Source organism: Rhopilema esculentum, chromosome 20 (genome assembly GCF_057945365.1).
Source record: "Rhopilema esculentum isolate cy_ngs chromosome 20, ASM5794536v1, whole genome shotgun sequence".
Classification (NCBI taxonomy): Eukaryota; Metazoa; Cnidaria; class Scyphozoa; order Rhizostomeae; family Rhizostomatidae; genus Rhopilema; species Rhopilema esculentum.
The window spans coordinates 14,398,827-14,420,736 of record NC_142834.1 but is presented as its reverse complement, the minus strand read 5'-3'; the positions used below and the strand labels follow the sequence as shown (position 1 = coordinate 14,420,736).

The following is a 21,910-nucleotide window of genomic DNA, read 5'->3' as shown; positions in this document are numbered from 1 at the left end:
ACATACATGCATACAACAAAAAAGCCAAATTCCTTCAGTGGCGGAAACCAGTTTAGTGTAACTTAATTCAGTAACTATTGGAAATATATCCATCTTTATAAACTTTCCTCAAGTTCAACTTGTTTTCAAAGGTCTGAAAGTTCTTCAACTGAAGCATGTAACCCAGATCCTCCTTGCTGACGAAAAATACCCCTTAAAACCTTGATATTGTGTTTGACATACTCTGCAACCTTGAATGGGCCCTTCTGGCAGTCCGTGAAAAGGGGCCCGTCTCAGATTTTCCCAAAGGCCCCTAGGTGTATCCGTTACACCACTGGATTCCTTGCAATACTCCATGTAGAGTAAACCCTCGGTGTATCAAGCTCCTTCTAAGACGAACTTTTTCTTAGTCCCTAGATGATTTGTTATAGTGTGGTCCCACTGCATTCCAAAGGCCCTCTCCACCCCAAAAAGTTATGAATGTCCTTTGTTTCAAATTAAAGATCCCTTTTGTTCTTATTGTTTTCAGGCAGAACTACCCCAAATAGCTTTGTCTTTCCTATGATAATGGCGAAAAGGGCGAAATCATATAAAAAATCTTGTTAATGATCCCCTATTGTATTTTCTGTGTACACACCAAGTGAGAATGTTCCAAAAGAAGAATTTATAAAGTTATTTCATGCAATTCATCCGAAAGTTTTATTGCACTCTTCTTGAGATTATTAATATAGAAAACAATGTGATCAGATTCTTTGATTTTTACAGAAAGTCGATTCAGAGTTTTGGAAAATGCTCGTCGTTCTAGTTGTTAAATAGCTTTTACAATCTTCAAGTGAATTACAATAACTCTTTTTGAATTAATTAGTATGCTTAATGGTTTTTAATTCATCGTCACTTTAAAGGGATCAGAGAAGATAAGTTATTGTGCCTTTTCTCCACTTCGGGATCAAAAAGCTGCCTGATCTTAGCATCTATACATGCAAATACCCGTAGCACCAGGTATCATCATGATTCGTATTGTCTTGCCAAAGCCCAAATTATCCCGCCTTTTTATAGAAGAACAAATCCAACCCAAACTATCACATTCATTGGACAGCCTCTTTTTCAATAACCAATCAAAGTCAAGTTTGTCGAATGTTTCCGAGAGCCCCGAGGAAAAATTTCATTTGGCCCTGTGTCAGCTGGTTGTCTTTTTGTGCTTCGTCTGAACTTATTTAGTTATGGATCTTTGGACGTTATATTTTATCATTAGTTTTACAATACTCGCAAATTGCGAAGAAGATGCAATCGTGACAAGGAAAGTGCAACTGGACATTCAAATCGGCAATGAAAAAGCCGGCACGATCGAGTTAGGCCTATTTGGCAACATTGCCCCGAAGACAGTCACAAACTTTGTTGCCCTTGCAGGCCACGAGGTATTTAGTTGTGCTTTTTATACCTGTAACCTGCTGCGATCATTGTTTCATTATTTTTCATGAAACTCTTGTTGCTTTGTTGAGATATTTTTGCCTCTTCGCCTCGCCTGCACTCCCCTCAATCTAGCAATATTACTTCGTTTATCAATGGTCAATCGATAGGAAAAAGGCTATGATTTATCCCTGCCGAAGCATTTCGTTCACATCTGCCATACACCCCTGATCAAAAGTCAGTAATAATTTCAAGTTGTTTTTTTTCTATCGTAGTTTGGTTATGGCTACAGAAATTCTTACTTTCACAGAGTGATCAAGAATTTCATGATGCAAGGTAGTGTTTATAACATTTCGATTTCGATGTTTTTTGTTTTGCCGTGATGTAGTTGAAACTTCTAAGTTTTCCCCTTGTTGCTACTTCTATGCTATGCTTCAGAACATATAATCAGACATTTTACCCCCTGGAATAGGACACCAAACAGAGTAGGCACCGTAGAGCAGGGGGGAGGGGCTGGTGTCCTTAGCCCCTGCTACTTTTTACCGAAATGGACCACTAGTCAAGACTCTGTTTATTCCGTTACTACCAGTCAACCCCTGCCACCCCCTGCTACTTTTCTCAACGTTATGCGCTATTTGACACGTGTGATTTTCCAGACTGTAAAGTATTTTTTCTGCGCGGGGAATGCCAGTACAATAATTTTGAAATTTGCGGACAACGAACACTTCCCACGAAATCGTGCACGGAATTTGAAGCAAAGACTTTCGAAGAGACCTTGTATTAGTTGTTTTTTCTTGTAATCAGAAGTCGGAAGTTCAAATAGTGGAATATTCGAGGGGAACATGACCAGATAAACAAATATTTTGCGCGGAATCTACGGCAGATTCTTAATAATACGCGGGCGGAAATAAGGGCAAAAATTATTTCGCGGGGAACGCATTCCCCGCGCAGACCAAACTTTTCAGTGTTTTAGAATTTATAACTATACTGTTATAGCTTAAACCCTCAGGCAGTCTCATTTCCTGTTAAGAGCTCTAAAGAAGAACCTTGGATATATATAGCTCGGTAATTTTATACAAAAGTTTATATAACTTGGTAATTTAAAAGTTTATATAACTTGGTAATTTTATACAAAAATTTTTAAATTGAGAATTGAAAAGTTGCTCAATGATTGCATTGAGTATGAAACTCAGCTCAGAGAAGCGACATCCTGCGCTATTACAGTGTACAGCTCCACCTGTTATACGACATCAAGCACTTAATGACATACTGGTAAATAGTGATTTTCATTAACTAACAATTGGTTAACCTTTAAGCAGTAATAGTAAGGAGCTTACTTGCTCATGTGTAACAATGCTAGTGACTTTTAAATAACAACTAGAGAATTGCAAGGACATCTAGAGATATTATATCATATTAACATAACCATATTATTAAGGCATAATTAGGCAAAAATATATTTACACATATTTATTTGCATTGTTTATTTGCTTCACAGGGGGTGACTTTACCACTGGTGATGGGAGAGGTGGCTACAGTATATATGGAAATAGATTTCCAGATGAGAACTTTACCTTAAAACATTATGGTCCTGGGTGGTTGTGTATGGCAAATGCAGGAAAAGACACCAATGGATCTCAGTTTTATATTACTTTCATCAAGACTCCCTGGCTAGATGGTGAACATACATGCTTTGGAAAAGTACTGAAAGGAATGGTATGAAAATTATTTTTTTTCTTAACCTAAATAGCATCAGTTCAGTACAATGGGAAGGAAGAAAGTAAATGAAGGTCACCACTATTTCAGAGAAAAAGATTTTCTTGGGAAAAAAGGATTTTTATAATTTTATGAAGGGGTGTGGGCCCCCTAAAAATTGTAGCAGTATCCCTGATATATCAATTACCTTCTAAAATAGAAAGAATTTTGCTGAAAAATGCAAGGCCTTCTGAAAGTTTCATAATTCTCTTTTTGCATTTAGGCTAATGTCCTATTGTTGATATAAACAGTACCCTGACAGGAATTGTGCATATAAAGCCATGTCTAATGGATAGAACCTCTATATTCAGTTGTATCCAGTGTGGTCAATTTTATTTCTTTCTTTCCGTTAAATCTTTGTCTTAAAGGAAGGGTATGTTGAAAAGTTGGGAAGGTAAAGCAAAAAAAGCTGCCGTTTTGTATTATAGGGGTATTGTTTTTATCATTCCTGGAAAATGTGGAGAAATATGCATCTCAAGGTCCTGATTTCACTGCACCTGCCAAAATCTATTCAGCATTTCTAAAGAGCATAATGTATATTTTGTTTATAACAAACAAAATGATATATGTTTTACATCTGCCAACAGGATGTAGCATACAAAGTGATGAACAACCCCACAGGTCAAGGTGATCACCCAGTCCTGCCAGTGAAGATTACAGACTCCAGAGTAATCACAGTTGAACAGCCATTTGCTGTTGCGAAAGAGGGTGTCACACAGTGAGAGTTTCCTTTGTTTACTCAATACTAAGGCGAAAGCCAAAATAGATAATAAAAGACATTGCAGCTGGCAAATTTATAAATATTTTTAATTTTTTATAAAAAAAATGATATATGTATTTAACACAGTTTTATAATCTTCTTTGAACATTTTCTCCATCAACTGTATAGCAATCTGAGCCAGTTTAAAGACTTATTTTACAGACTGTTAAGGATGAATAGCAGGGACTGCTGAAGCTGGGGGCTAAGGGGCTTTGATCCCCCTAATAATTTCCAAAATGTGCCTAACACCATATATGTCAAATCCTATACCTTTTCAATGCTAATAACAAACTTGGAAAAATACATTTGCTTTAAATGCAAATGGCTTTTCAGCAATGCACTTGATCATCACATGACACCTAGTAAAAAAGCAAGGGGACAAGGGAATGGATGCCCCTAAAATGTCAGAAAATGGTGCCTGAGAAGTTCTCCAAAAAGCTAATCTGATGCACAGCTTATGACATAACTGTGTCTCAAATGCGTCTTCAAAAATAATGGACAGGGTCATCCCTGGACTCCCTATGGTTATATTTGCTCCCTTTCCCTTTGTCAGTCTGCATTTTGCTATCTAGCTATGCTTTTGATGGCAACCTGGTTTTGTGGAACTCAAGAAATAAAGGCAGTAGCGGCGCCACGGGGGGGACTGGGGGGACACGGCTCCCCCCAGTTCTCAGCAAAATCGATTTTGTATTTCGTCTAAATTTGATGAGAAAATGTTGGGGGAGGGGTAATATTTTGATACCATAATTTTTGTGATGTAATCCTATGATTTTCAAACTGCCAATTTTCAAACAAAAGTTAGTCATAGGCATTCCCTTCGGATAAAATTGGCGTTCCCTGTTGGTAAAAGGGCGTGGCTTAAATTTTTTTGGTTAGTCCCCCCCCCCCCCCCCCCGAGGGCTTGGTGGCTGGCGCCGCCATTGAATAAAGGGTCTTTTCCACCAGAACAGTCAAAAGCATATTAGATGTGTAATTAAAAGGTAATTGTGAACACGATGATCAAGCATCGTAGAGCTTTGAAGAAAGGGGGTCTAAAAAAGTGGGGGGGGGGGGCTAGTACCGTATAAAAAGAGGCTTTAATGGTAGTTTATTAATTAGTATTTGTCATTTTTTGCAAAAAGTAGGGGGGCTAATGCCTGATGATATTAAGTTTGTAGTTGCAAATACCACACACTGATCAGTTACGCATGCGCTGCGCTTCTCACATTATCCGTAATGACGTAATGAAGATGTAGTAGAATGTGTGCTTTTAATGGCTAAAGATCGATGCGGATTACAATGGTATTTATGTCCAGTGGCAGATCCAGGCCGTGTCCGGAAAACAATCCATTTCAACAATTAAACTGCAAAGAACAATTAATCTTTCACTCAATATCCATTCATTTTTGTCGTTTTTGTGAAAACGGTTACCCATTTAGTTTTCAGCGTACTTATTTTTCTTACTCGACTTTTCTCGGCATCAACATAAAAACCTGTTAAAAACAATCCCAAAAGCAATTGGTCCCATCGATTTCTTTCACAAAATTGTCATACCAATTTTAAGCATTGGACCTAATATATTTTAATTGCACTTTTTGACCACTTTTGCCCCTGTCAATGCGTTTCCTGTTTCTGTTGCTTCTCGTTATGTTACAACCAATGGTGGAGTACCAATGTAATACGGACTCACTTGATTGATAGTGGCGAAGTATTACGCAACAAATATCATAGCTCTTTTGATTTCTTGCGTATAAATTGGTGTGTTCTATTTTTTTCTCCCCAGTACTGTTTTGGTGGGCAACTGCTAGGCCACAGGATTGCAGTCACCATGTTTCCTTTGAGAATCGCATTTCGTGACAAATGTCGCATGTAAATACTGTGAGATTTCCAGCCATACATTGTTCCTCATTCGCGCAAGTACTTTTAACAAATGCACAAGTTTGTTTTAGCGTAAAGGAAATCCTTATATCATATCAAATAATTTCGATTAGAGGCTGTGATAATTATTTATTCTGCAACTGAATAAACATTGTGGAATCGCTGTAACATCGTTCCTTGCTCTTATTTACCTACAGCCCTCCAGTCTGTCATTTGGCTTCCTTTTTTTTCAAACTTCCCCTCAGAATTCTAAAACGACTCTCATATTCGATTTCTGTCAACGTAGCTAGTTTATTTTGGTTCGTCCCCAGAACATTCTTTAAGAGTTCAGTCAAAGGTATGACGTCATATCTTGCAGCCCATATTAACAAAGCACCTTCCTCGCCGTACGAATGACTGTCCGAAAAAATTACGGAGCCGTCCGGAAAAATGAGGAAGGCGCAAGTTCTATATCTGTGTATGAATAGTATAACTTGCTTCTTGCAAAGGTTCACAAAGCGCTGAAGTTGAAATGCGACGCGGACCGTCTCGATCTCCGATTCAAATGTTACTGGCAAAGGATTCCCGATTTGCTTTATATTCAACTTGGTGCCAAATTGCTCGGCAGCCTCCTCGATACTGAGATCGAGTACGCCGAACTCCTTGAGGATCTTGTCGTAAAGCGCGTTTCCTTCCACAATTGACGATACGTACAGGTTTATCCAAGTGTCCGTAAGATAGCCAAACGGAGGTATAACTACGTCCGATCTTGAAAACAGCCGACCAATTATCAATGCGATAATTGTGCACGCATTACTGCCATTTCGTCCACCGTAGTACGACTGGCTAATGTGTCTGGGAAAGTGCCAAAATCGCAGTTTTGTTTCTCTAATGTGGTAACAAGGAATTAAAGCTGTCTCGAGGTCCTCCCGCGGTTTCGTCAATGCCGCCGCGTGACTAGATTTTCGGAGCCTGGAAATAGCCTCCTCGTAGCCGATGACAAATGTGGTTTCATCGTAGCTGGACAATTGGAAAAACGATTTCTCGTTGCTATCTGTCGAGTTTGTGGTGTCATTCTTCCGCAGCGGATTCTTCGTTAGATAACGCAGACAGATTCCGAAAGTAAGCAGGCCTATGTAAAGCAAAGGCAAAAAACTGCTCACCACGCACAGTGCAACGAACCTGTAGTAGTTGTACTCTTCGACATCAACAATGTAGTTTTGTTTACCGCGATCCCAGTCGACAGCAAGCTCATGGAATGGACTATACCAATTTGTCATTGCCATAAGTAAGAAACATGAAGCAAGGGACATTGTGAAGTGAAACCGTGCGAAACCGAAGCATCGCAATGCATCTGTCTCTCCATCGATATTGATTAAGCTATATGTATAAGAAACGTTTTCGTTTCTAAGTAGAATGAAGAGAAGGGTCGTTGTTGTCAGCACACACAACGATATTGAACGAAAGCTAAGTGAGATATTTTGCTTGGAACCCGAAAATGGTGTACCGAACATGTTGCAGTACTCGTTTTCAGAGTCTGATAATGCCAGCCACGTGAAGAACACAACGAAGAATACCATTGTTGATAAAATGATTTGAGACGAGGCCTTGGTCTCCTTTAAGTGTGGAAAGTAAGATAGAGTTGCTGCAACCAGACATAGAAATATATTGATAGAGAGCAAGCACACTGTTGTGATGCACTGAGTCACAGAATTGAAGAAGAAAAAGGCCAAAATGAGATCAAATGCAATCGCATAGAAAATTGAAGTTGCTAAATGAATCAGGAAGAGCCATGTACATAGATAGCATGTTGGTTCTTCGCTGCGAGCATGCGCACTTCGCATCCACAAAATCTTCCAGGCATGGCTGAAGTCCAGGGACAGAATGAACATGACTGGGATGTAGAGAACAGCAGCAACTAGGTAAATGTAATACAGCAAGTGGAACGCAAACGGTCCGATTGGTATTATGAATGCTACTATGTTGATTGCCACGAATACGGGTAACTTTAAAAGCCAACAATTGGTGTGAATGAAGCCAGAGAAGTTTGGGCAACAGTTGCTATTAATGGTCAGCAGTGCAAGTAAAAGATGGTACACGGACCCAATGAGGGTGATTCTGTAACCGGCGTGAACACCTGATATGTGAACACAGATCTCTGACTTGAATTTACTCCAGCAATAGCTGTTCAATATATCGCTTAATTCCGGTATCAAGACGATGAATTGAATGGAACTCCAGACAAGAAGAACCATAATGTATATACACCTTGCTACTTTCACTCCCATAGAAAGAAATGTCACTTGGACAATTTTAGACTAGTTAAGTTTTGTTGTGATTTGCAAAAAACACTTTGGCCCAGAATTACTTCCCTTTCACAGTGATGAACAAACCCAGTTATGAGACATCAGATAGCTGCGATTACTGCTCTCAACATTTATTAGAAATAAGTTGAAATATCTCCATCATTTGTCGATAATTGACTTTCTCTCGAAGGGCTCCAAAAGAGCTGTTGCTCATCCAAACCGCTGTCGTAACCTTTTCATCACTCAGCTCCAAAGAAACATCACAACGCACTTACTTTGTTGATTGTTGGCAACATTATCACTAGAACCATTCTTCCAATCAGTGCAGGAAAATGTATTCAGTATTTTCCCCAGTTTGTTTCCTCCATTCTTAAAATTGTATTAGTCCGTGTTCTGGAAAATAACATTGGGGATGCCCCATCACATATCTGCTGTGATCTGAATTGATCTCATAAAGAAAATACTCATATACCCCTTCTCTTCAAGGATCTGTAGTTTCTTTCGAAACACACTAGCCATTTAAAAGGTAGCAATGTAAATCTTATCAAAAAATGCGCGCTCAATGAAACCACTGGTCCTGAAAGCCGCCACCCGACACGTCGCTTCTCCGTTCGTGAGGATTTTTTTCACAGTATCGTGCAACTTCAGGACGTCACTTGATCTTGCAATAAGCACCAGGACAGTTGGAAATAATTCCATTTTTGCTACTTTAACCTAACCATACGCTATAAACCGACTTTTGGCTAGGCACGAGGTTGGCAAACTCAGTGGCGAAGCTAGAGGTCATGCAGGTCATGCACAGCATGACCAAAACATTTTCCAGAAAATAATTTTTTAATCTATGAAAAAATCTCTCGCTATTTGAAAAAATGGGGTTTTTTCACATTCAAAATTTTCCAAAACCAAAGGAAATTGTTCTTTGCGTACTTTTATTTAACTCCGTAGGTGCAAACATAGGGTTTCTACATTTGAAACTCAATAAAGCTCAAGGGTTTCCAATTTAGTTATGCACTTTCACAGGGATCCCAATTTAGTCGTGCACTTTCAAATGTGCATGACTAAAACCCTATGTTTGGTCATGCAAAACCATGCGAAACAATGAAAAGAGCAAAATAAAAGTCGGTAGTGGAACAGATTTTCCTGTTGTGGACTATGTTTGCTAACACATATATTTAAGCCTATGGCCGCGGTCACACTGTACTTTTCCAAGCATCCTTTTTGCTAATCCGTATTTGTTCTTACATCATGCGACCGGTCACACATGATTTTTTATAAGGATGCTTTAGTACCCTCAAGGAATTAATAGCTCAAGAAAATAACATGCACATTTATAACACGCAGAGTATATTTCCCGCCAAAATTTCACTATTTTTGCTTCTTGGTTCACGCCAATTTAAAATTTCTTTATTCGTTATCATGATGGAGCTACAATCGTCTATCTTGTTTCTCGTAAATTCGAAAGTTTTTTCTTGGCCTGGTTGACAGTTTTTTTAGGTCCATTTTTATTAACATTATTTATAATTTTTGTCCATGCCTGCCGATTGCGACTGCTTTCCAGCTCCGGGACATTTTCTTTCCACTTTTTAATCAGGCTTCTTGCTTGAATCTCGGACCAGCGACAATTGTTTTCCCCTTTTTTCTTTTCATCTTCGTTTGCAACTTCATTCCCTGGATTCAAGTTCATACGCGCATTCTGGTAGCGTTCAAATTCAATTCGCTGCAAATATATTTGGTACTGAAACGGATTTTGCTGAGAATTGCCTCCAGATCCGGAAGGGTACGACATGATTGTTTTGTAAATTTTGCTTGTTGAATTTTCAGTGAAAAATTTATAAATGAAAAGAATTGTACGCGTGCGCTTTATTTTATTGCAACCGCCATAGGACACACATGTCAAGGACACGCACATCAGTAATCCTTTATGGAAACAGAACATCATGATTTTGTTCATTTAGAACGCATAACAAGTATTTAGCATGGTTTTGGGAAGGTACAGAGCATCCTAAAGAATTAAGGGGATTTCCTTTGAAAATGCAAAATTCCGACCGAATTCCAGAAATGTTTAGCAAGGCCATTAGTACAACACCTTTTAAGAAAGCATGCTTAAAAGCATAGTGTGACCGCGGCCTATGTCAACGAGGATTTGACATGCACGAACTAGGCCTTCGGCGCCTGATGATAAGGCAGGCAACGCTTACATTTCAAGAAAAACAATGAAACAAACTGCCTGGTTCTAATATCTATTTGTGGCTGTGCTGATAATTGGCAAGCCAAAAGTATTCCATGCTTTGATAATGGCTAGTGGATTTACATGCTAAATTCTCATAATATGTAACTTAAAATATTCAGAATGAATGTTTCTAGAACTTGTTGTTAGTCGAAGAAACACAAATACTTCATTGTTGTTGCTCTTTAGAAACATGCATTGCAAGTTTGACATACAATGAGACATTAAATTAGTGTTGCCTTCACCTTTTCAGTCTTTATCTTATAATGGCCTTTTTTGTTATTGATGTTGTGTCAGATGAGAGTATTGAGATTGTTTCAGAGGAGAGCTCTCCATTTTCTGATTATAATCTGTTTTGCCAAATTAAGAATGATGAATTTAAAATAAATGAGGTGTAGCATGAACATTGACTAGGGGGCGTTAATTTTTTTATTTGTAAAAATATCACTATTTGTACTTGTAAGTACAATAGTTCTAAGTAAGGAACTAGGGAAGGGTCATCAAAAGTGTATTTATCTTATCATGTATCAGAGCAAAACAATTTAGACATTTTATATTTTATATAATGTTGTGAGAATCAAATCTAGCTGTGTTTTGTTATCTCAAAAAGCCTTCCTTCAGTATCCAACAGTTTAATCAGGTGAATCAAACTGCTCTTGAAATAGTAAATATGAATAAATTGAATGTCAGAGTTTAAAGCAAGTTAACATAAAAAACAATCAAAAATTTGGATTTCAGAATTAAAAAACATGTTTAGCACCTAAAGCCAAGTCTTCTTCAAAACATGTCTCAAGAAAGTATCTGAAAATTATTCTTTTGCAAATTGTTAAAGTTTTATGCCACCTAAGGCTTTTCTGGGTATTTTCACAGTAGCTGAAAACACTTTTCTCACAGGAACTGATCTAACCTTAACTTAAATTGGGCACCTTGCTGTGGTGACGAAAACCCTGTTTATTTTTTTGCCCAAGTGCATGACCAACTCTCCAGAGCTGGCTTCGCCACTGGGTAAACTGCATAATACTCAGTATTGTGGTGAGTCATACCGGGTCGGGATTGGTTGACATGCAAGCAGGTTTATGTCTGCGTATCATTTATTTTGGTTCAATGGCCATTAAGGCTACTTTTGAGAGTGGATTTGGTCCGAGAGCCCTAGGTTGGCCGTTGCTCTCTCCTCTCTCCTCTCTCCTCTCCTATTTCTAGAAACAGTTTCTATTTCTTCTTTTCGTTCATTTTGCATCTTTAAATTGTAGTTAATTTAGTTTTTTATGTTGAATGTAAATTACCTCAGGGTTCCTATGTATTTCCATGCTCCCTGTGGTATCGTCTGCTAAATTTGTGTATGTTTTGTAAAACTTTTCTGTGAATATAAAAAATACAGTGCTGATGGCTGAAAAACTAAGAACAAATTTAAAAAGGAATTGATGAATTTATGTTTCGAAGGTCTATTAGATAGGGTGAATAATGGCTGTCAGTTCTGGCTGGGGAAGCTCTGTAGCTAACTGTATTAGGGGAAGATGCGGGGAGAAAAGGAGCTCACAATTGGACAGGCAAGATGACCTAGAATAATTGGAAGGGAGCCCAGTTGCCGGTCACTAAGGACATTTTATTACGGCTACGTCGTTTTCATTGTAATGGAAAACTGAATAGGCAGGCAATGGGACGACAGTGCTGCAGCGATAAAGAATGACGTCACAAAAAGCTATTTTTAGAATTTTTTAACTTTTATCATAAAATATAAAGGAACTCCATGAACTTATTCTAAACATGCAAAATCAGTTAAATTTGTCAAAAATTGGGTGAGCTATGGGCAATGGAAGATTTGAAGTTTGCTAACGGATCACTGTTATTTTGGCCCAGTAAATAAAGTTATGAACTGAGACCAAATTACAGAGGTTTGATGGGGCCAGAGCTTGTGCTCATCTGGTCATATCTCAGCAAATTCGTAATACGTTTAACTGATTTTGCAGATTTAGAGATGTTCTGTCAAGTTTTGGATAAAAAAATTCAAAAATATGATATTGTGGCGTCATCACTTAAGAACTCTATTAACAAGTGTTGTAATAAGGAAATGGAATGAGAGCTGGGTTGAAACCAAATTCTAAGCTTCAAAATGAATAAAGCTCTTTATTTATTCTTGTTTTCCAACTTGCAGCTCTTGATTCCAACTTACAAAAGTTCTTACACATTTCGCTCCCAACTAATTTTCCCAATATTGTCATCTGAAGAAAAATCTGACTGATTAATACCTATTTGAGTCTGGTATTATGCAAGTCAAAAAAATATCCGCTTAATGCTAAAAGAGAAACCAGAACTAATCAATACATGCTCTGGTAAGAGGAAAACTTGTCCATGAATTTTCTTTATGGAATAAGAAAATCAGAGGTGGAGAACAGATGGGAAGGGAAAAAAGTTAAGTTTCTCTATGATCTTCTTTAACCTACAATGCCCGCCAAAAGTATTGGAACAGTCCAATCATCTTTCCTACTAAACGTCTCCCCTCCCCCCATATACAATGTTGGATTACGACTGGAAAATGACAACAAATGTATGTTGGCGCACAAATTGTATAACCCATGTTTAGCGACATGCTCATCCTTCTTCAAACCATTGTATAAGGGGGGGGGGGGGTGGTTCCGTCTGCTTGAAAATGGGAAATGAATTGAAAAATATACATTTATTAGAAGTACAATCTCGGTGTTCCAACTACTTTTGGCGGGCATTGTGTGTCCCTCATTACTTATTTGCTTCTTTGTGGCCCTTATTACCAAGTGAAACTAAAAATGTGCAATTTAGCCCTCAAATCATTCCAAACGATGCTTCTTCTTGATAATTCTTTCCGATTACTTGCCTCTTCTTCAGAGGTGTTCCCCTTGTGAAACATGGTTTTTGCTCATTCAAAACTAAATGAACATCTTGTTCCTCCGCATCGTGAGGAAATGCAGATTAAATCTAAAGATAAAGTGGTATTGAAATAAGAAACAACATTTGCAACAATTTCACATAATATGTTTATGTCGATGACTTGATTGCGTATCTATTATTCCCTGAAGTTTGAACTAACTGGTCAATTACCTCATATTAAAGAAAAACGCTTTCAGCTTTTGAGCCTATTAACTGCACGGCAGTAGAATGCAGCTTAGTGGAAACTTTGATTGTTTCAAACGACGTTGTCTATGGGCTGCTCACTCAGAAATATCATTGGAACCTGCTGAATCTGTCATTTTGTTTGATGATCTTTGCTCATGGTCATAACGCCTGTTCACTGCGATCATTAGCCGATTCGACTTTCAATAGACCACACTAACACAACCTGTGATACCATCAAGATCAGTGATTCTGCTTCAGTTGTTTCTAATCTGATCCAGTGTTAACTCTGGTCTCGTTTGAATATTGGATGCATAAACTGGGATAAATTTGGTGTTCTTTATAACCGAAGGCACTGCTAGGTGTCTGTGTTTGGCCTAGAAGCATCTATATTACAGTATTCTATATATCAAAGCATATTTGATTGCGTCGAAAATTCATTGAATTTTGGCTGAGTGTTATGACAGATCGGAACCAAGGTAAGGAATTTCACTGAATATAGCCATAAACGTGTTGATATTGATCCCCATCTAAGCTTAATCTGACGGTGTTTAATCTTCAGTTTCTAACTCCGCTGAAATACATATGTATCTTAAATATCTGATTTCGTTCTAGAACACATTGCCGTCATTAAGAATATATACAATTCAAATATCTGATTTCATTTTATACCAAAGTTTGTCATCACCTTCTAAGTACCAAAGAAAAATTAGGAAACTTTGACACCGCAATTAAAGATATTTTGGAAACTTCAGGCAATTTTCACTAAACATGCAAGAAAATTATTCAGCCTTGAGACTATCTTAATTATGTTGTAACAAAATTTCAAAAATGATCCTAATCCATTAAGCTGAAAATTTTCAAAGTTTGATTATTAAGAACGAATACATGTAGCTTTTATGAGACTCTAATATTGATCAGTTGAAGAATATTTTGATTAAGTAAATTGACATGAATTTAATTCTTTTTACGATAAAGCTGGAATAAAGAACAGAATATGGAAATTTAGTATTTTAAACAGAAATATTTCTAGCAGATGCTTTGAGATGATTTACTGTAAAACCTCCAAAGATATATAGGTGTTGTAACATCACCATCTAAGGACCATTCGTCGAATCAATTTACTGTCCGTTTAGGGGGAAGTCTCTACTTATTTCTGTTCTGTGTGTGAAGCTTCGACTTCAAAATACAAATTTTGAGACATTTTGAGTTGTCTAGTGATAGACGTTTCGTTGCATTATTTCTGTGGAATTTTTACACGTGGATTCTGCATTCTCGTTTTATAATATTCTTAACTTTTCCTTGATTTGCTTTTTGTATTTTCAGATTAACGATGGCTACGGCATTTATGAGTTCCTCGCAAGTAATTGAACAAATTTATGAACAGTTAATCTGCGCAATTTGCCTGGAAAGGTTCAATAATCCAAAGTTCCTTACCTGCCTTCATACTTTCTGCTCACAGTGTTTGCATCGAATTACTAATCAAACCCCAGCGAAACACATCACTTGCCCCACATGCCGCGTGGAAACCCCCATACCCGAAAAGGGTATCGATCAGCTACCAATAAATTTCTTCATAAATAATATGCTTGATGTTGTTCAGTATAAGTTTGAGGAGATAAAAAAAGAAAAGCGAAAAGGTCTTAAGTGCGAACAATGTCAAGACAACGAAAATTCGACCTCTCGTTGTGTCGAGTGTGACGTCATGCTGTGCGGAGGCTGCATCGCAGAACACAAACGAACCCGCGGGACTATCGAGCACAGGATTTTGGGAATTGATGATGATGATTTTGGCAATGGTCAATCACTTGATAACTACACACTTGCTTTTTGTAAGTATCATACGAAAAATGTGATAAAGTACTTTTGCAATACATGCGATGAAGCAGTCTGCAGAGTATGCACAATTCTGGAACACAGGGAGCATCAGTTTGTCTATCCAAAAGAGGCTATTCCGCAGCAAAAACCAATCATAGAGAAATTGCTAGACGCGACAAAGACACACATACCAAAACTAGGAAATACATTGGCAGAGGTGCGCGGGATGCAGCAAACGTTGAAAGAATGCAAGCAAAGCATAATTAGTGAGATCAATGCAAAAACGCAAGCCAGAATAGATGCTCTCTTAGTAGCAAAAGAGACGATACTAGAGAAATTGAACAATATATATGAGCGTAAACAGAAGATTTTAAGTCTTCAACAGGATGGTGTCGAGTTGGAATTAGGCAAAATTTCTGGGTGTTGCAGTTTTGCGGAGAATGTGCTTGAGTTTGGAAATGAAGTTGAAATTCTTCAGATTAAGTCAACACTTCAAGCACTGAACCAAATGAAGGTGAATTTGGAGCCGGAAGAAGATGACACCATTCAGTACATCTGCAACAGTGACTCCATACAAACAGTGATGGCATCCTTAGGTAGCATTCAAGCCAGCCAAACCTTCGCCTCGTTATCATATGCAGAAGGCGATGGATTCGAGTCTGCACGAGTTGGGGTTTTAGCCTCGATCACGTTACATGCTCGTGATCGTCATGGTCACAAGAAAGTTGGCGGAGACAGAGTAAAGGCGGCGATTGTCTCACCGGAGGAGGTTGAGCAAGATCTTAATGTTGAAGACAATGGTATGGTTTTCTTTCGTTTAAGAACTTTTGCTATGTTGACTAACAATATATATTGTGATAAGGATTGCACTAAGAAATGCAAGTGTGTGCACATCTTGGATGCACATACAAATCTCATATAAGGACGCCCTCCTTTGTATTGAAACATAATCTTTGTCCTTTATAAAATACAGCTAAATTTTCCACTTCAAATTTTAATAACCTTATTGCCCGCTTTATGTCCCTCTGATCTTCGTTTACAAATATTCACATCAACCTCAGCGACATTTTTAAAAATGTATTTTGAACAATATATAATGATATTCCTATTTATTTTGCAGTTCTTATTCTTGACTTTCCAAAAAATTGGCAAGCCACGCCTTTCTCGAATGGGAACTTATTCACCCATACCTGTTTTTACACTTGCTTTCATTTACCCATCAATTCAAAATTTATATTACAATATTCAAAACATAGCAAATATTTATAATCTAATGCAAACATTATTATGAGATAAATGTCTTACAGATAATTTGTCAGATAATTACAGATAATGTCAAAAGGGGCGGCTGAGCTGAAGAGGTTTTACCCCCCCCCCCCCTTCATTTCCTCAGACGTTTCTTATTTCTATATAGCTACAAAATTCGTGCTGACAAGCTTTTAATTTAATTCGCATTACTTTTTCATCTCAAATTCCACCTCCCCCCTATCCTTCAAGTTTTGTTCCGATATCCGCGCAATGAAGTTTTTCCTCGGGATTACTCAATGTTTGCTTTCTTCTAAAAGTTTAGCCAAATTTTTCATTCATTCCATTCTCATTTGTTAATATTTATGCAAGTTAAGCTTCATACAGGACGTTTTTCAAACCGACCAGATAAACCAAAACTAACTATTTGCATTGTATTTGTTCCATCAACCGTTCTATCGCCATTTGTTCTATCTATCGTGCCATCTGAAGGTAGTTTAAGGTCACTGAGAAGCTTATGCTTATCGAGCAGTTTCCTGGTCCTTCCTCTCGACGTGACCACACCTAGTTATTCCTACATCTGGAATTACAGAGAGCTGCCCACTCCTCTCATTCTGTATGAAATTTTTATCTTGCCAAGTACTCGAACCCCAATTCCTTAGATCTGTAGTCCGTAACCCTAACCACTGGGCCATCCCCACACATTAGCACAATCCTCAAAAAATTAACTATATATAAAGGCCAGTTTTAGTGCTTTATATTTGATTCTTGTTTTCATTTCTATTTTACTTCTCTAGGCGATGGGACTTATGTTATCACATTTACGCCAGAAGTCAATGGCAAACACGTGCTGCATGTGCGAATCCAAGACAAGCCAATAAAGGACAGCCCATTCCAAATTTCTGTCATCAATCGCAGAGAGTACAGCGAAGTTGGCAGCAGCGTTATGAAGTTCGGTCAATACGGTTCAAAGAGGCGCGAGTTCAAGTCGCCGTTCGGTGTCGCCTGCGATAAAGAAGGATTCGTGTATGTCGCCGACAGCTACAATCATCGTATCCAGATCTTCGGTCCCCGAGGTGAATTCGTCAACCTATTTGGATCTCACGGCGATCGCAAAGGCGAGTTCAATTGTCCGACTGACGTTGCTATTGATGCTGATAATAGGCTTATCGTTTGTGATAATGGTAATAACAGGATACAAGTATTTACCAGAGCTGGGGGAATTGTAAATAAGTTTGGCAGAGAAGGGATCAAAGGCGGGAATTTCAAATCACCTTGGGGAGTCACAGTCTCCCCATCATCACGTGAGATCATAGTCGCAGATACAGACAACCACAGAATACAGATTTTCACCAAAGAAGGGAAATTTGTCATGAAATTTGGTTCACAGGGTGAACGTGCAGGACAATTTAACTCACCTTGTTATGTGGCAGTAAACCACGACAATGAGAACATTCTCGTAGCTGACTCCAAAAACCATAGAATTCAGATATTCGATCAACGTGGAAAATTTATCCAAATGTTCGGCATGCATGGCCAAGGAGAGGGACAGTTTAATCACCCAAGAGGACTTTCCATGGATATTGCAGGAAATATAATCGTATCTGACATGGGCAATCATCGCTTGCAGGTAGTCACATACTCTGGGAAGCTCATCAAAGTCATTGGTTCAGAAGGCAACGGTGACGGCCAGTTGTCCTTCCCCGAGAGTGTAGCGGTCACGCCAAACGGCTACATAGTTGTTTCTGATCTTAGCAATAACAGAATACAAGTATTCTAATACAGGCTTTCAAATAATACATTATATGTCTGTTTTAACAGGTTTTGAGGCATATAGCATTGTGATGAAATAACGGAGTCATATAGCCTCGATTGGATTCTCCCATCCCTTCAAAGCCCCATAATGCAACACTAGATTTATTTAGCTTGATGAGTATTGGTATATACCTCAGAATAAGACTAATGATGTTCAGAAAACCTAGCATACCGGACCTGTTGTTTTGTGCTATCAACCTGATTGGATTCCGAATTCGGTGCGGTACCGCATGAATAGCCCGAGTTCAACAATGCTTTCTTTCAAGTCCGCATGCATACGTCATCATTTAAATGTACCGTTTCTGAGGCGGTCAATGATACTCCAAACAGAGAACTGAAAGCTTTTTTCTGAACAATCTGATTCAATTTAAGTAAAACTTGACTTTACTAGAAACCTGAAGATAAATTAAACACATTTTTCGTTTTCTGCTAAATAGATAATAAACTTTCTTAAAGAAGCTTTGATGACCACTCTATTGTTTCTAAGAAAAAGACCTAGAAAAAGTCTAGTTCGCCAGTTCAACACTTAAAGAAGATCTGACTGGTTATATCCGGAATTCAGTTTTTATACACAGCAGTTTGCTTTCCTTTCTTAACAGATTGAACGTTTCTAGAATGAAATATTGACTGTGTTATCATTAGATGTTAACCAGTTCAATGTTTCTAAACTATAGGGAACATTGTTTTTTGAAATCTTGTGGGTAGCTTTTTGATAAAAAGTAAGAAAGCAATATTTGTTAAATTTCTAAAAACCATAGAGGAGTTTTTAAATGGTTAACGGTCAATTACTAAGAAAAGTACGAAACATTTACTTATAAGAATTATGTTAGCATGGCCTAAATTGATTATAGTGCAAGACGTTTGGTGTAAACAGTTTGATTACAAAATTGCTGAATTAATGTCCAGGGCCCAAGCCACAAATTTCAAAGTGGAGAGGTCAAATGCTATTAATCGAACTTGACTTTAGTGCTTCAAAACAGGGCACCTTTGTAAATATTTTTGCTTACCAAAAAGGTGGGGAGGGTCCGGTGGCGTGGGCCCTGATGTCAGCATTTTATCAGTATCGATTGTGCCTGATGCGTTTATCTTTATTTATAGCTACAGACACGCTGCCAATAGCTGAAACAATTTTCCTCTTTTTCTTAAAAAGAAATTTAAAGCTGTTGTGGTACCCTAACTACCACTTGCTATCAACCTCATGAAAAATCATCACCTCTGTATTCTACACGGAGATTGGTCACACTAGCATTAAGAAACAAGCAAAAGGCCTAGGCCTTAAGCCCTGGCCAAACGAATAAAACATCGGCAAAGAGCATCATCCAACATTGTTGCATAAAACATGTTTTATTCGTTTGGCCACCATGTTATACGATGTTTTATGATGTTTTGCAAAATTTGATTTTTATCAAACGTTTCGTAAAACATTTCTTTTATTCTCATGTTTGATCAACAATTTTGCGTTCGTTTGCCACCCCTTAAAACATTTTTTTACTAACGCAAGTGCAGTAGGTTAAAATTTGGCAAATACAACGCAGTAACTGTAGGAAGCTGTGCGGCAGCGTTTGACCATAACATGTTTTAACATTTGTTTCGTTTGGTCAGGGCATAAAAAATCGTCAAACAATGTTAGTACAAAAATGTTTTGTAATGTTTTACAGATGTTTAATTCGTTTGGCCAGGCCTTTACATCGCTACATCATTTAGCGGCTCGCTTTGATCCCATTAAAGAGTTAACTATTGTTTTATGTACCACTTATGAAAGATCATCATTATGATGAATGAATGAAAGTAGATATACATATATATATATATATATTTATATAGTTTAAACCTCGGTACTTGATTGTATAGGCATTTAGATGAACTTAATTGTATTCTAGATAACATTTATTTAAGGTTTCAAAATCATGTATAAAAACATAATAAATATTATGGTTTCAGTAGCTGAAATTTTATCAAGAGTTAAATCGAACTTTAAACCATGTTGTTATTTTTCCTGCTCATTGCTCAGGTGTTTCTGGTATGACCTAGGCAGCGGGTTCGGGCATACTCCCCCAAAACATCTAATTTTATTTTGTAAACTATCGTAAACTATCGAAAGTTTTACAGCATTTTCTTAACCTTCAACTCATTATTCTTTTGAAAGAAATTTTCATGTAGAATATTTAGTCATAGATAAATCTTCAAAGTGACATAGGCCCCGTTTGCACCATGTTTTGACATAAGTTTGTCAAAGTTGATAGTCTGACAATCGTTGGTTAATCGTTGGTTGGTTTAACGTTGGATATAAAACACGTTAGTTTATCTACGACTCAAAAGTAAGAAATCAAGTAGATCCCAAGTGTTTTGGAGCTTCCCTCGGCCCGAAGCATCCTGGTTAAAGCACACTTTATGCGATGAACGAATATCTGATTTAAAGTTCAAGAAAAGCTTAATGATTGAAGGGAACACATTTTGGATTATTCTAAACATTTTGCCAAAATTGTTATTGTTTTTTCTAGAAATAAGGCGATTGGTTTACTCGGTTTTGTTTCATCTTTTGTCTACACAATGGCGCCTTTTTCGTTTGTATGTAGATCGACTCCAGTTTACGTTTGAAAAGGAAGAAAATGATTCCTTGCCATTTTTAGATGTTATGATCGAAAAGTCTAACACTGGATTTCTTACCAGTGTATATCGCAAGCCGACTTTTACCGGTCAGTACATACGCTGGAATTCATTTTGCCCAAAACAATGCAAAGTCGACCTTGTCTTATTACATAGGTCACTTACGATCTGCTCGAAATCTAAACTGCACGCTGAACTGGAAAAACCTAAAACGATCTTCCTGGACAACGGCTATCCAGAAGACGTCATTTTATCTTATACTAAGGAGAAGATCGCAAGTTTTTCAGCTGTTCAAAAGTTTGGTCCGCAAAAGTGCCCAGTTTATTTGAAACTACCATGGATTGGTAACACTTCCTTGCGATTCGAGAGTCAGATTAGGCAATCCATAACCAAATTTTTCTTTGCTGTCAATCCTCGGATTGTTTACAGCACTAGGAGAGCCCTTCCATCCATTCAAAAGGATTGCGTTCCTACCAACCAAAAAAAGTTCCGTCATTTATAAATTTACGTGCCAGTGTGATTCTGGCTACGTAGGACGCACAACCCAAAGATTGGGGGATAGGATAAAACGGCATGTTCCTTCCAACATAAAAGAAAAACTGCCCTTCAAAGAGAACAGCCTCCTCGATCTTGTAGGTCTAGAAGCTCTGTTAAAACAAGTGATTCTGCCATCGGTCAACATCTTTTAGACAACCCAGATTGTGCAAAAATCTATAATGACGACATGTTTCGGATAATTGGCGGAGCCCAGTCGTCCTTCCATCTAGCAGTTTTGGAGTCGATCTACATATAAACGAAAAAGCCGCCATTGTGTAGACAGAAGGAGTTCGTTTTCTCTCTTGGAATCCATTGGTAATTTTCTTTAGGCTTGCGGCACTGATTGGTCAACTATACCGGTCTTGTGCTTGCGTTTTTCTGATTGGCCTATTTCGATCCACAACTGGGTATATATTTTTCATCGTGTTCTTTCGGAACCTTATTTTGACGTTTTATGCTCTGAGGAATGTCAGACGAAAAATCTTTTATCATCTTGTAAAATGTTTGCTTTTTTCAAAGCAATTTTTAGATTTA

The 21,910-nt window shown here is 37.9% G+C and overlaps 3 protein-coding genes across 3 annotated transcripts; 2 read left to right on the top strand and 1 right to left on the bottom strand.

Annotated features, from left to right (window-relative positions):
* Positions 1-1,126: 1,126 nt before the first annotated feature.
* Positions 1,127-3,999, top strand: LOC135687466 (peptidyl-prolyl cis-trans isomerase B-like). The gene is made up of 4 exons (XM_089114619.1): positions 1,127-1,394; positions 1,662-1,722; positions 2,885-3,102; positions 3,729-3,999. Exons 1-4 carry the CDS (start codon positions 1,200-1,202, stop codon positions 3,861-3,863), a joined length of 609 nt encoding a protein of 202 aa, XP_088970745.1. The 5' UTR covers positions 1,127-1,199; the 3' UTR covers positions 3,864-3,999.
* On the bottom strand, positions 1,157-9,035 carry LOC135687463 (uncharacterized). Its single transcript, XM_065204022.2, has one exon. It carries the CDS (start codon positions 8,023-8,025, stop codon positions 5,968-5,970), a length of 2,058 nt encoding a protein of 685 aa, XP_065060094.1. The 5' UTR covers positions 8,026-9,035; the 3' UTR covers positions 1,157-5,967.
* A 3,263-nt stretch (positions 9,036-12,298) lies between these two features.
* On the top strand, positions 12,299-18,197 carry LOC135687462 (E3 ubiquitin-protein ligase TRIM71). The gene is made up of 3 exons (XM_065204021.2): positions 12,299-13,833; positions 14,681-15,972; positions 17,215-18,197. Exons 2-3 carry the CDS (start codon positions 14,688-14,690, stop codon positions 18,195-18,197), a joined length of 2,268 nt encoding a protein of 755 aa, XP_065060093.1. The 5' UTR covers positions 12,299-13,833; positions 14,681-14,687.
* Positions 18,198-21,910: the final 3,713 nt, after the last annotated feature.

Bases quoted from the DNA above. Each gene is read 5' to 3' on its own strand.
- LOC135687466 (XM_089114619.1), top strand. From the start codon at position 1,200: ATGGATCTTTGGACGTTATATTTTATCATTAGTTTTACAATACTCGCA. The intron at 1,395-1,661 runs GTATTTAGTTGT...TTTCTATCGTAG, and splicing joins TTGCCCTTGCAGGCCACGAG to TTTGGTTATGGCTACAGAAA. The intron at 3,103-3,728 runs GTATGAAAATTA...ATCTGCCAACAG, and splicing joins GAAAAGTACTGAAAGGAATG to GATGTAGCATACAAAGTGAT.
- LOC135687463 (XM_065204022.2), bottom strand. From the start codon at position 8,025: ATGGGAGTGAAAGTAGCAAGGTGTATATACATTATGGTTCTTCTTGTC.
- LOC135687462 (XM_065204021.2), top strand. From the start codon at position 14,688: ATGGCTACGGCATTTATGAGTTCCTCGCAAGTAATTGAACAAATTTAT. The intron at 15,973-17,214 runs GTATGGTTTTCT...TTACTTCTCTAG, and splicing joins TCTTAATGTTGAAGACAATG to GCGATGGGACTTATGTTATC.